The sequence below is a fragment of the Lytechinus variegatus genome, chromosome 6 (genome assembly GCF_018143015.1).
Source record: "Lytechinus variegatus isolate NC3 chromosome 6, Lvar_3.0, whole genome shotgun sequence".
Classification (NCBI taxonomy): Eukaryota; Metazoa; Echinodermata; class Echinoidea; order Temnopleuroida; family Toxopneustidae; genus Lytechinus; species Lytechinus variegatus.
The window spans coordinates 14,650,011-14,663,260 of NC_054745.1; the positions used below are offsets into that span (position 1 = coordinate 14,650,011).

General features: G+C 36.8%; 1 protein-coding gene across 2 annotated transcripts in view; it reads right to left on the minus strand.

Annotated features, from left to right (window-relative positions):
• The window catches only part of LOC121417059 (splicing factor 3A subunit 1-like), a 38,050-nt gene that overhangs the window by 5,604 nt on the left and 19,196 nt on the right, over positions 1-13,250 (minus strand). For both annotated transcript variants that reach the window (XM_041610620.1, XM_041610621.1), the window contains exons 6-14: positions 12,784-12,943; positions 11,095-11,248; positions 8,196-8,344; positions 6,925-7,137; positions 5,167-5,317; positions 4,509-4,610; positions 3,661-3,830; positions 2,786-2,850; positions 231-314 (exon numbers count right to left, since the gene is read on the minus strand). In XM_041610620.1, coding sequence (XP_041466554.1) covers positions 231-314; positions 2,786-2,850; positions 3,661-3,830; positions 4,509-4,610; positions 5,167-5,317; positions 6,925-7,137; positions 8,196-8,344; positions 11,095-11,248; positions 12,784-12,943 — 1,248 coding nt within the window. The remainder of the gene's footprint in view (positions 1-230; positions 315-2,785; positions 2,851-3,660; positions 3,831-4,508; positions 4,611-5,166; positions 5,318-6,924; positions 7,138-8,195; positions 8,345-11,094; positions 11,249-12,783; positions 12,944-13,250) is intronic.

The following is a 13,250-nucleotide window of genomic DNA, read 5'->3' on the forward strand; positions in this document are numbered from 1 at the left end:
ATTTTTAGGATTGACGGGCATTCAATATAGAAATTACTTGGACTGCATACAAATATGTCTTAGGAGTGAAACGTTTCTGCTGACTCAGTTTCAACTCAACGAGTGTCTCTCTCTGAGTTGTTCATTAACTGTTAATTGTGAAGGATGGAGGGAAGAATGGATTGATGAAGAGATGGATGGATGGGTGGGTGAATAGATGAATAAATGAATGAATAAGAGGATCAACTTACAGAAGTCCTTTTGATTTATGGAAAGCATTAATCTGATCTTCCAGTGTGATTCCTGCTTGAGCCTTCCTGGTAGTAGATTCCATGCTGCAAATCAAATATCACAATACAAATATTAACAATGCAAAACAAGACAAGCAAAAATAACACTCATAAAAAATACCAAGACTTCTGATGATTGGGGTTTTTCGCAAAAACCTCTCTTTTGTTTTTCTCAGAAACTGCTTATCAGACTTATAATACTTAGTCACTGAATAGTTTATTTTTCTAGACTTGTTCACTTTTTCAACTTCTTGTGTAATTCAACTTTTCTTTGTTTATCACGTATGTTTTATGATGTTAAAGAAACAAGAGTGGAAAATATGAATTCAAATCAAATCAAATAAAAAAAAATGAAACTGCTTTTCAGACTTATTATACTTAGTCATTGAATAAATTATTTTTCTAGACTTGTTCACTTTTTCAACTTCTTGTGTAATTCAACTTTTCTTTGTTTATCACGTATGTTTTATAATGTTAAAGAAACAAGAGTGGAAAATATGAATTCAAATCAAATCAAATAAAAAATAATAAAACTGCTTTTCAGACTTATTATACTTAGTCACTGAATAGTTTATTTTTCTAGACTTGTTCACTTTTTCAACTTCTTGTGTAATTCAACTTTTCTTTGTTTATCACGTATGTTTCATGATGTTAAAGAAACAAGAGTGGAAAATGTGAATTCAAATCAAATCAAATAAAAAATTATGATAGTAACTCTATCACAGAAATAATCAATGTGCTGAAAAACTACACCTGGGTGGAGAGTGGCAATTGTAGATATGCCTTTCCAAATAAAAGTAATATCATACATATCTATATGACTTAACGTTTTTGGCAAGGCACATGTACATTTGCCACTCTCAACCCAGGTGTAGGAAATGAGTACCTGGTAGGAATAAATTCCTTGAATGCTCTGGTGTACGATAGGGGTAGCCATGATAAAGCTGGGGTGATAGTACAAGATGCTTTAGAAACAATGTACTACTGTAAAAGTGGAAATATTCGCGGTGTGGAAATTTTCGCGCATTTCGCAGCAAGATCGGCGAGCGCGAATTTAAAAACACGAATTTATGAGCATAATGCAAGTTTTGAACCGCGGTTCGATTGCGTGTATCGTTTTGGCAAAGAGATTGCATAATTTGATCTAAAGAGGGCGGCATTTAAGCAAGCAAGCTTGAGCTCGAATATCATGTGCATCACGAGAATTGTTCTAAAAGCAATGCGTCATTTTTTTTAACAGTCGCAGATCGGTATTTAAATTATGATTTTGGTTAAAATATAAATTGCTTTTGCTGTTTGATTGGTGAGTGTTTAGATCTGTTTAGTTTTTGAGAAGACGTTGGGTCGATCGCCCGTGTTTGTTGATTGATCCCATGCACTTCGAATAGCCGTAGTCCCCCCGATCCTTACTCGGTGCTCGGCCGTCTATACCAGGACAGCAGCTAGCAGCGCCTCCGTTTTGCCTTTTCCGATGTCCGCCCCGCAAAGAAAAGTTGCGCTAAATGTCACAAAGCTCATGATTAGATCAAAACAATGCTGAATTATGCCGCCCTAGAGCTAAAATTATGAAGAGAAAATACGATTTTGTTGCTGAAATTTTAATTAAAACCATTCACAGATGGCAAGAAGGAAGTGACTTTGTGATTATAAAGTGTGCAGCGCGAATTTAAAAACCCGCGAATAAGTTTAAAGCCGCCCGAGCGCGAAAAATTAGTCCCGCAAAAATAACAGCGTTTACAGTAAATATAAATGCCAGTTGTAGTAACAATGTCAAAATGAGTTTGAACAGGGTCCAATAAAATGGTCATCCATACATACAAGTTTTTGTATGTATGGATGAAAATATGTGCCAAATGGCTATGGTGAAAAAATGTGCAATTGCTGAGAAATTAGCAAAATAAGCATAGAATTCTATAAAATGTTGGTTAGTTCTCCAAGCAATATCAATACACTGTCCCACATATGCCTTTTAATGTTAGAGATCATCAGAATTATCTGTTTCAGCTAAGATTTCACGATTTCACAAAAGATAAGTTTATTTCAATGTACCAGATTTAGATCTACAACAATATCATGGCAATTAACCTTGAATTTCAAGAATTTCTCATGAACCAATCGCTTGCTGCAACTTTCTTCTTTAAACTCTAAGGCCCGTATTCTGAAGTCGGGTTTAACTTAGACCTCAGTCTAACTCTGTGCTAAAATTATGGGAAGCCAAAAAATCAAAAATTCTGTTTGTATTGTATATTTCTTACGTTTACTATTTTGTTTCCTTTTGCTTTCATAATGTAGAAAAATACTTCAAAATACTTCAGTTATCATTCCCAGACAATTTGGGTAACACATGAGTTAATAAATTGGATGTGCATTCTTATGGATTTGTACCCCAATTGGCTCTCCATAGTTAAACCATAACTTTAAACCAGGGTTTACTTTAAACCCGAGTTCAGGATACGGGTCTAAGCGTCACATAAAAGTTGCATATCATCATTAATATTATGATTACTCTTTCTCACCTGGCGCTGTGTCCATCCCAGATGACCTTCTGTTTATTCTTATCTTCCTCTTCTTCTTCACCAATCTATGAACAGGAATCAAGAACATCACCGTAATAAAACCATATTTATTCTAGAGCAAAAACATTTTCAGAAGGGCTTAAAATTCTGCTTATGAAAATGATAGAAATATCACTGTCCCTTCAACGTGCATGCATAGGATTTACTTTACTGGGGATGTGAGTAGCAAAAATGGAAATGGCTGAAATTGCGAAACGTCACTCACAACCTGGGGAGAATTTCATAAACATTTTTTGTTCGACAAGTTGTCATATCTGAAAAATGTCCTTCATTTTGATTGGCTGTGAAGCACTGTTACAATGCTAACTGTCAGATAAAACAGGACTTGTCGGATAAAATATCCAACAAGCCCTTTCATGATATTGGGCTGTTTTCTAATACCAATGATGAGGTAAATCCTTGGCCAAATGAGACCACACTTACCAAGTACTATGATTTAAAAACAAATCATAAGAGCCTTATCTCTTTATTATTACAAAAACCAACTCACAAACAACAGAAGCTGAACCCTAAAGCAATCCTTAAGTTGCCATGAAAATGTGATATTTTCAGGTATATGAAGTATTTGACCTTTGACCTTTGGCAGTGACCCCAAATCTAATCAGATCATTGTCCCTTCAATATGCATGCATGAAAACTAAGTTTGGATTTACTTTACTAGGGATGTGAGTAGCCACATATGAAAATGGCAGAAATTGCGAAACCTCCTTTACTTTTGCACAGACAAAGTACACAAAAAGCTGAAAATAAACTGAAAAAACAAAACTAGCAGAAATTGGCTACAACCACATTGAACTCTGACACCCCTGCTTTACCTTCTTTCCGATCTGTGTTTCAATATCACCCTCTCCAAAGATATCTGTTCTTCTTTCGGCGAGGTTTTTCAGACTCTCTTCGATAGACGACCCGGCAGCATAGACTTCCTCCTGGGCCTTCGAAGACATCTGACGACTCCTCTCCTCCACCCATCTGGGATCCAGCAAACCTAGATATAGACGAAACATAAAACAAATGATGCACAGGAGTGAGTGTGTCAGTATACAAATGATGCATGGGTTAGAGTGGGTCGGTATGAACTGTGCAAAAGGTTACTCTGGCAAAGTTTAACCAAAGACGCGCAGAGTGGGATTAGAACGTAGTGCCAAACTGACCGCGTGCAACAGTTCCACTGACCCACGAAAGAACCCCATGTATTATTTGTTTTATAGAATGGAGAAATTTCATTGAATCTAGCACAAAAATTAATAATTTACAGGATGCATGATATTACCAGATGCATGATGTTCATACAGAATCCAATGAAATGACCACCTAAGTGTCTGTTTGTATAAATAAAACGTATGTGCCAAAGGATTCTGGAAGAAATTGTGTAATTGCTGAGAAATCAGCAAATAAGCACAGGATTCGAGTACAGCATCGGGCCCGACATTCAAAGCAATAATTACACACTGTCCCATGTGCGCTTGTCTGTGTTGGTGATCTTCAGTGTGAACATTTTTCAGCGTAGATTTCAAGATTTCACAAAGTTCAGTTTATGTAACTGTACCAGATCTAGATTCTCAATGATAAAGCGACAATTAAGCCTGGTTTTACAGACTTTCTCGTGAAATCGGTGTTTACTGCCACTACTTGCATTTATCTTTAAGACTTAGGTCAGGCTTACCGATTCGCATGTGTTCTTGCATCTTGTCTGCAGCAATCTTCTCTCCAGTGATGGGTGAGATGAGATACTTGGTGGTATCCAACGGTTGGGCTTGCTTCGCCACTGCAATGACAAGGTTAAATTATAGGTGGCAATGACATCGTAATTGATCATGATCATAGCTACATGAAATAATCATGAAAAAAAATATTCTGATCTTTGTAATTCTGTTTCTGTCCTGATTCTCTCGTTATCAATACTTTTTTCTTTTATTTTTTTTTAATTTTCATTTTAAAAATGAAAGTAGAAATGACTGTTTTTATTTTTTGTTTAAAGATTAAAACAAAAGAAAGTTCAACAATTTTCATAACTATTCTTTTTAGAAACAAAATTTATTATAAATATATGACAGATCATCCGGTATATTACTTGTTAGTGGGTCGGCGATCTTTATTTTTTATATGTTAAAATTAATTTGGCATTTATTGCCGAACCCCGAACCAAACCAAAGTTCGGAAAAAAATTGCCGAACCCCGCCGAACCGAACCCGAACATGCCGCCTGACTTGCAGCACTATGATTGATGTTCATCAAACTTTTGTCAGAGTATATTTGTCAGTAATTTTCACTTTGTAGAACAATATCCTGCGAGAATTTTGAAAAGATTTGTTGAAACTCACTTTTTGGATTGTAATCTTTCTTGATGATCGCCTCTCCCAGCTGTGGGGGGAGGGGCGGCAGCATGGGGGCGACCTCCTTGGGCGGAGCAGGGGGCGCAGGAGCAGACTCCTCCTCCTTCTCCTCATCACTCTCCTCCATGTCAGAGTCAGACTAAAGGTCAAGAGAGGTCAAAGGTTAACAATATCTTCAATGAAAACAAGACAAGTATCATCAATAACAAAGAAAATTTAATGTACCTTTTTCTGGAAAACTTTTCTTTCTAAAATTAAGGCGGCCTGCCATTGACAAATCATGGGAAAAATGAATCGATACGAAAATTTGCAGAAGGCCGGTTGACTTGCATAATATACATGTAATCCGTCCGTCATGACAGCCCGTCGAACTAATGCGATGAGACCTCGGACAGCACGAATTTGACCGAACTCATCGTTATTTACATCGGGTCATCGCAGTTCTAGTTTCCAAACAATCCCAAGTCCTAGACTCTTAGCAGGTCTCTTGGTTGCAAATCCAAAATAAATAACCTCTGTGAAGTCACATGTTTCAAAGTGAAAACACACAGTTTACTTCTGGTTGGTTAGTCTACTACCTAATGCTCTTCTATAGACCTCCCAGACATGCCGGTGTCTATTACATAAAACCCCCAGGCATTGCAGCCGAGTGAAAGACTTAATCCCTTCTCTGTTCTGAGATTGGCCTTGACTTCCCCATGATTTGTCGATGGAAGGTCGCTTTAAGATGTAGCATTCGTTGTCATATTTAGGAATTTATGCAAGACTAGTATCTCTCTATTTGTTATACATGTGAAAAATGCTTCTTTTTTAAGAAATTGACACTATTGCCTAGCTTTCTAATGGATGCAAACAAAATGGCTTCATCTGAAAAACTGGTTAAGGAGGAAATTGACCCTATCACCTAGCATTAGGGTTGGGCTCAATGACTTTCTTCAATTACAATCTTACAATTACGGAATTGAAGAAATGTTCAATTACAATTACTTTTCAATTAAATTACAATTTTTTTCAATGACAACTACCAATTACTTTTGTCAATTACAATTTCAATTACTTTTTATGAAAGTCATCAATGAAGTTAATTTGCATTCTGTTCATAGCACCACCTATTTCAACATAATTCTATTTATACAGAGAAAATAACAAGATGAAGGTTTCTGTTAAATAGCACAGATTCTGCCTATTTCATGCTTTGATGTTGATGCAATTGACATGAAAAAGGTCATTTGAAATCATGAATAAATTAAGTTTATTTTGATAATAATAATAATAATATAGGGTATTTATATTGTGCACATATCCATCTTCTTAGGTGCTACTATATTACCCGGCTAAGCTAGGCGTTCATAGCGCACACAGCTTTTTAAGGAATTACTTCCTACCGGTACCCACTTTCCTCACCTGGGTTGAGTGCAGTACAATGTGGAACAGTGTCTTGCTGAAAGAAATTACGCCATGGCTGGGATTCGAACCCACGACCCTCTGTTTCAAAGTCCAAAGACTACTCCACTGGGCCACCACGCTCCACAGAAATTGAAAGTAATTGAATGTAATCAAAAGTAATTGACAGTAATTGAAGTCAATTACAATTACTTTCCCTTTCAAAATTTCAAATACAATTAAAATTACTCAAATAAATGTAATTAAATAATTGATCAATTACCTTGTAATTGATCCCAACCCTGCTTTCAACACCAACACCAAGGCCAACACCAGACTTAAAATCACCCAATGAATTCTCACCCCCTCTTCCATGTCTTGAACCTCTGTATTAAGATCCGTGGTTTTGACCCTTTCTCCTCCTTCCTCCTTCTTTCCTTCTTCCTTCTCTTTCTCCTTCACACCCTCCTCCTCCTCTTCCTCTTCATCTTCGTCGCCTTCTTCCTCCTCATCATCTCCTTCTTCGTCATCGTCCTCGACCTCCATCTCGACGTCCTCATCTTCAGCAAGCTCCTCCTTCGGGAGAGAGAGAGAAAAAAAAAATGAATAATAATTTTTTTTTTTTGTAATTCATGTTTTATTGATCCTTTTCATTCATAGTAACCACAACAAAATATCTGTAATATAACGGATCACATTATAAGATTAAAATGACGTTGGCATATAAAGAAACATGTCTAACATACAAAATAGAATAGCATAAAAAGACATGCGTTTGTTTACAACAAAACACAAAAACGATCATCATAGTGGGTCCATTTAAATAATGCAGATACTCTACTGCTCTTGGTAATTGGTATATTTTTACCCTGGCTGAAGCTGAGCCATCATATGGGCACTGAAACATTCAAGGAGTAACTCTTTTTGATGAATAAATTATTTTAATAGCTTTGTTTCAATTAACGTCTGTTACTATAAAGCCGTTGTTTACCTTGACAGCCAATCACAGCTCGTCATTCAGCCTTCATCATCTCTTTTGGTTCTTTTATATATCAGTTTGTTCTAGTGTTCTGTGTTAAAATTATTGAAATTTTTTTTGACAGCAGATTAGCTAACGCCTCAGAGAGTGTCTAAACCAACTAGATGAAGTAGCAAGATGCAAAAATCACAGGATTTTTAGAAATATGAGCTATGAAATTGTTTAGATAATGCCATTGGTGACATCACAACTCCCATGCATCAACAAAAATCAGTCCGCGATCGTGCGGCTGATGGCCAAGGTCCTGAGCAGGCATGGCTGTGAAATAACCCGGGCCCTATCTTAAAAAAGAGTTACGATTGGTCCAATCAACCACAACTATGGAAAGCCAGCAACATCAACATCTGAAATAGGTTTGTTCAAAATACTTCCTAGATGTGATGTATGATCATACATTCATTATTTTCTTGAAAATTCAGTGTGCTTCTCTTTGTTTACAAAGAACATCATGCAAATTTCCTGGAGGAAAAATATGACATTGATGCATTTCCATATAGTTCAAGATGATCAGATCAATCGTAACTATTCGTTAGAAGGGGTCCAGGCCTAGTAAAGGTTAAATTGATCATAATTTCAAATGTCAAGGTAGTCTTACCCCAAATTGTTCGTATCTCTCCTCGGCTAGGATTCTTGATCCGATCTCACTTGGTTTGAGTGGAGGAGGGAACTGACCTTCTTCGTCTGGTTGATAGTCTACCGTCTCCACCACTACAAAGTCATGCCAATCAATCTGTGAATATGCAACTAAAAAAAAAAAAAAAAAACCAGCATATGAATCAATTAAAGGTAAATACTAGTTTTGGTAACAATATCAAAATGAGTTCGTACAAAATCCAATGAAATGACCACCAAAGTGTCTGTTTGTATAAATAAAACGCATGTGCCAAAGGATTCTGGAAGAAATTGTGTAATTGCTGAGAAATCAGCAAATAAGCACAGGATTCGGGTAGAGCGTCCGGCCCGACGCTCTAAGCAATAATTATACATTGTCCCACGTGCGCTTATCTGTGTTGGGGATCTTAGGTGTGAACATTTTTCATCGTAGATTTCAAGATTTCACAAAGTTTGGTTAATGTAACTGTACCAGATCTAGATCCTCGATGATATACTGACAATTAAGCCTTGTTTTACAAACTTTCTCATGAAATCAGTGTTTACTGCAACTACTGGAATTTCTCTTTAACTAGGGGACGTGGTCTAGTGGTTAAGATTCTTGTCCTTCAACATGAGGGTAGTGGGTTCGATTCACAGCCATGGTGTGTTTTCCTTCAGCGAGAAAATCAACCCACATTCTGCTGCACTCAACCCAGGTGAGGTGGATGGTTACCCGGTAGTAAGAATTTCCTTGAATGCTCGAGCGCCCGATCAAGGTAGCCATGCTTAACCCTAAAAAGACTGGGGGGGGCCGATTCAGCCCCCCCCCTCAACATTTTTCACGATAAATCCGCCGCGCAAATCTTTTTGACTGCGTTGCTCGCTGACTTTTTACTTTCAAGTCTCGCGTAACTTTTGAGACCAAAATTGTGACCCCCGGGTACACACTTCCGAAATTACGCAACATTTCGTTAGTGCATGCAGACCCAAAATTACTAAAAAACGTGAATTTGTGTACAAATCCAATACAAATCGTGTTTTTAGCCCAAATTCACAAATGAATTATTATTTTTCCTTTTAATGCTAAAAATCAATTTATTTTATCTTTTTCATGGTCAAAATAAAGTCCCCGACAATTTCCATTGAAAAAACAATGAAAAAAAAGTCGAAAAACAATGAAATACATAAGAAATTTAGAACAATAGAATACATAAGAAAATAAATGTGATGTTGAAATTTTTTAAAAATAAATTTGATCAGATGCCTATCTAGAGTATGTGAAACAAAAATTAGCATTTCAGGGGCATTATTTTATTAATTAGAGCAAACTTATGATTTTACGCATAAATTAGCATAATTAATGAGACATGAGATTTTTTGCCGAATTTGATGTTACAGTTTGTAGATAATGCCATGGGTAACGCGTGTGCCAATTTTCGTTGCGATCGCGCAATCGACGGCCGAGATCATAAGGGGGGCTGAATCAGCCCCCCCAGTCTTCTTAGGCGTCGAAATAGCCCAGTCTATTTAGGGTTAAAGTGATTGGTTAACATTGGTTTGACTTTTAAAAATCTGAGCTAGAAGGTCACACTTGTCACCTGTGTCTGTGATATGTTCCAAAAATGAAGCCCAGAAAAAATTGCGTTCGAAAATGATTATTTAGTGCTTAAAAAATTGAATTATAAAGTGACCGGAAACACCATCTTAATTTCATCATATACACTTATGTGTACTATTTAGGTGTCTATAAGATGCCTATTTACAAAATCGGGGTTTGCCCCTTAGTTTTAGCTTTTCATTCTCAATAATGGTGGTTTTCAGGGTTTATTAGTTCTAATACATGCACTTGTACACATGTTTCATCTTGGTTTGAGAATTTTTCAAATCGGCTGCTCACAAAGTTAAATAATACCTTTAAACCAGGGTAATGATAACCTAATCATGTTAAGCAGGGCCCGCTGAGAGAATGATTCGGAACTGAAGTGGCTACCCTGGGTAAATATGACATTACTATTATTATTATTATTAACCAGATGCTTAGTGACAACACAAGTCAAATTCAATCAGCAGATCAATTATGGTAATGTGATTGCCAAGCTTGGGAATTTTTGTTTTGCTTTTTTCCTTTATTCAATTTTTCTTAATTTCATTCAGTAATTTTATCCATCCATCCCTCCCTCCCTAATTTCCTTCATCGATTCCTACAGCAAAATATATTCCATGAAACAAGCTAGTTTATTCTGTTAGCAAATTTTACTTAACAGCAATTCAGCTGTGGAGTACCCAAGAGATGCAAACAAACAAAGCAACATGATTACGCTCATGAACCAGGGGGGCGTTTCATAAGGCTGTTCATAGGTTAAGAGTGACTTTAAGAACGACTGGTGAATTTTCTTATGCGCTAAATAATCACCGATGATCATTAATGGTGAATATTATTTACCACAAGAAAGGATCACCAGTCGTTTTTAAATTCGCTCTTAACTTACGAACAGCTTTATGAAACGCCCTCCTGGCCATGGCGTAATTTCCTTCAGCAAGAAACTGATCCACACTATGCTGCACTCGACCCAGGTGAGGTAAATGGGTACCGGTAGGAAGTAATTCCTTAAAAAGCTGTGTGCGCTCTGAATGCCTATCTTAGCCGGGTAATATAGGAGCGCCTTGCGCATCAAACAAGGTGGATATGTGCGCAATATAAATACCCTATATTATTATTATAACATTACTACTTGATAATTCAAGCACAATAGGGTCGTAAATAGGGTTTTATGTTAGGTTTAGGGTAGGGTAGTGTTAAAACCAAGGTTGAAGTTTTCACTAGTGTCTGGAATTTAGAGAAGAGCAATTGTCGCCAGAGCAAATGTTGTGGAACCCTTGCAACAGTCATAAGAGCGTACCTCTTTCTTTCTCCCTCTCCTCTTCGTCTTTTTTCCTCAGCCTTTCTTGGTGTTTCTCCCACTCTACCCTGTGTGTAACCTGCTCCATGACGATCTTGCGTGTAGCGCCCTCTTCTGTCAGCTTCTCCAACAGGTCTTTGGGTGGTATTAATACCTGGGGGGAGTTTCACAAAGAGTTAAATGTTACTTATGGGGTGTCGCAAGAAAATTCAAATTGATCGCAAGTCAATTTTATGGTGAAAAAAATCAATTAAAAGCATTGTATTGTATTGTAAATTTGTATTTATTCAATCACGGTACAACTTACATTAAGTCGTAACAGACTGCTTTTCAGCAAGTCCATGAACATTAAAAAACATGTAAAAGTGAGACAATACAAAAATATTTAAAAATATTACAGTAACACATAAAATAATACATACATAATTAAAATGAAAAACAATAAGTAAAACTACATAAAACCGCAGTGCGAAGTAATGCTTTTCATTGCAAATTTGCAGTCAGTTTCCCTAACAGGGCCCCATCTTACAAAGAGTTGCGATTGATCCAATCAATCACAACTATTGACAGCCAGCAACGTCAACATGTATTATGCATGTTGGTTCAAAATATTTTCTAAATATGATGTACATTCATGCATTCATTGCTTTCTTGAAAATTCACTATGCTTCTCTTTGTTTACAAAGGACATTGTGCACATTTTCTGTAGAAACAATTATGACACTGATGGATTTCCGTGAGTTACGACTGATTGGATCCATCGTAACTCTTTGTAAGACGGGGCCCAGGTCTTTGGGTGAATACCTGGAGGTGAATACTTGGAGGTATTCACAGAGAGTCAAGCATGACTTAGGGGCTGTTGCACGGAACTTACAATGGATCACCAGCGTCTATCAGGCCCCAAAATCAATTGAAAGTTATGTATTTCATTACCGATTTTCAATTGATTTATGGTCTGCTTATTGTATCAACAAATATGAATTGATTTGCTTTAATTAGAATTGATCTATAGCATGTAAATTGGCCATTGATTACAAATGTTGAAATCTAAAACAATTATCGAATATTCAATAGATTTTCAAATCAACTAGGTTTGATATCAAGATATCGCCCTATGAACAAATCAGTATATACAGTTGTGCTCAGAAGTTTGTGAACCCCACCACAGAATGTGCACTTCTTAATGCTGATTGTTGAATGTAGAAAACAACACTACAATGTTTGACGAGCCCAGAGAAACAAACTTTGTTGAATGTAATATTACATCACCTGATGTCACAAGTGAATATCTAAAACATGGCAGAACTTCAACAACACCGGTATATGCACATCGTGCTACACTCAACCAGGTGAGGTGAATGGGTACCTGGTAGAAAGAAATTCCTGGATTGCTCGAGTGCCCGATCAAGGTACCCATGCTAAAGCCGGGGTAATAATAACATTTATCATGTTAAGCAGGGCCTGCTGGTAGAACAGTTTTCGGAACTGAAGTGGCTACCCTAGGTAAAATATGACATTATGTACTATAATTATCATTATTATTATGTTCGTTTTCAGGCGAGTATCACTAACTTTTGAGCATGCTGTACATACTATGCATAAAATTTTCAAAAAGAGCCCCCCCCCCCGCACAAAATAAAACATAAAAATGTGGATATACAAAAAACTGTACAAATAATTTTTGCTCACCTTGATGTACTGTTCAACAAGTTTAGTGAAATAATTAAACATGCTGTGCTGAGGTCTGAGGAAGTCAAAAATGTAATTCCTCTGTTCTCTGTTCATAAGGTTGGTCAAGAACTGACCACCATTCCGGGCAACAAACTGAGCGGTCAGCTTCACAACATCCCTGGTCAAAGAAAAAATGGAATAAACTAAGATTCTCAGTAATCCTCAAATTACAAACTGTGTGTTCAGTTTCACAACATCCCTAAAGGAACATTACTGACAGTATTTCTATAAACCAGGTAAATCATTCTTATAAGTAAAATGCATTAATGGATGGTGGATCTACCACAAATTCAAATTCTTGGGAACATATATATAAGTACAGGCATAGTATTGTATGCTTACAGGTCAAATGCATTAATGGAAGGAGGATCGGCCACAGATTAAAATTCTTGGAATCGTAAATATAAAGGCATTGCATGTTTAGA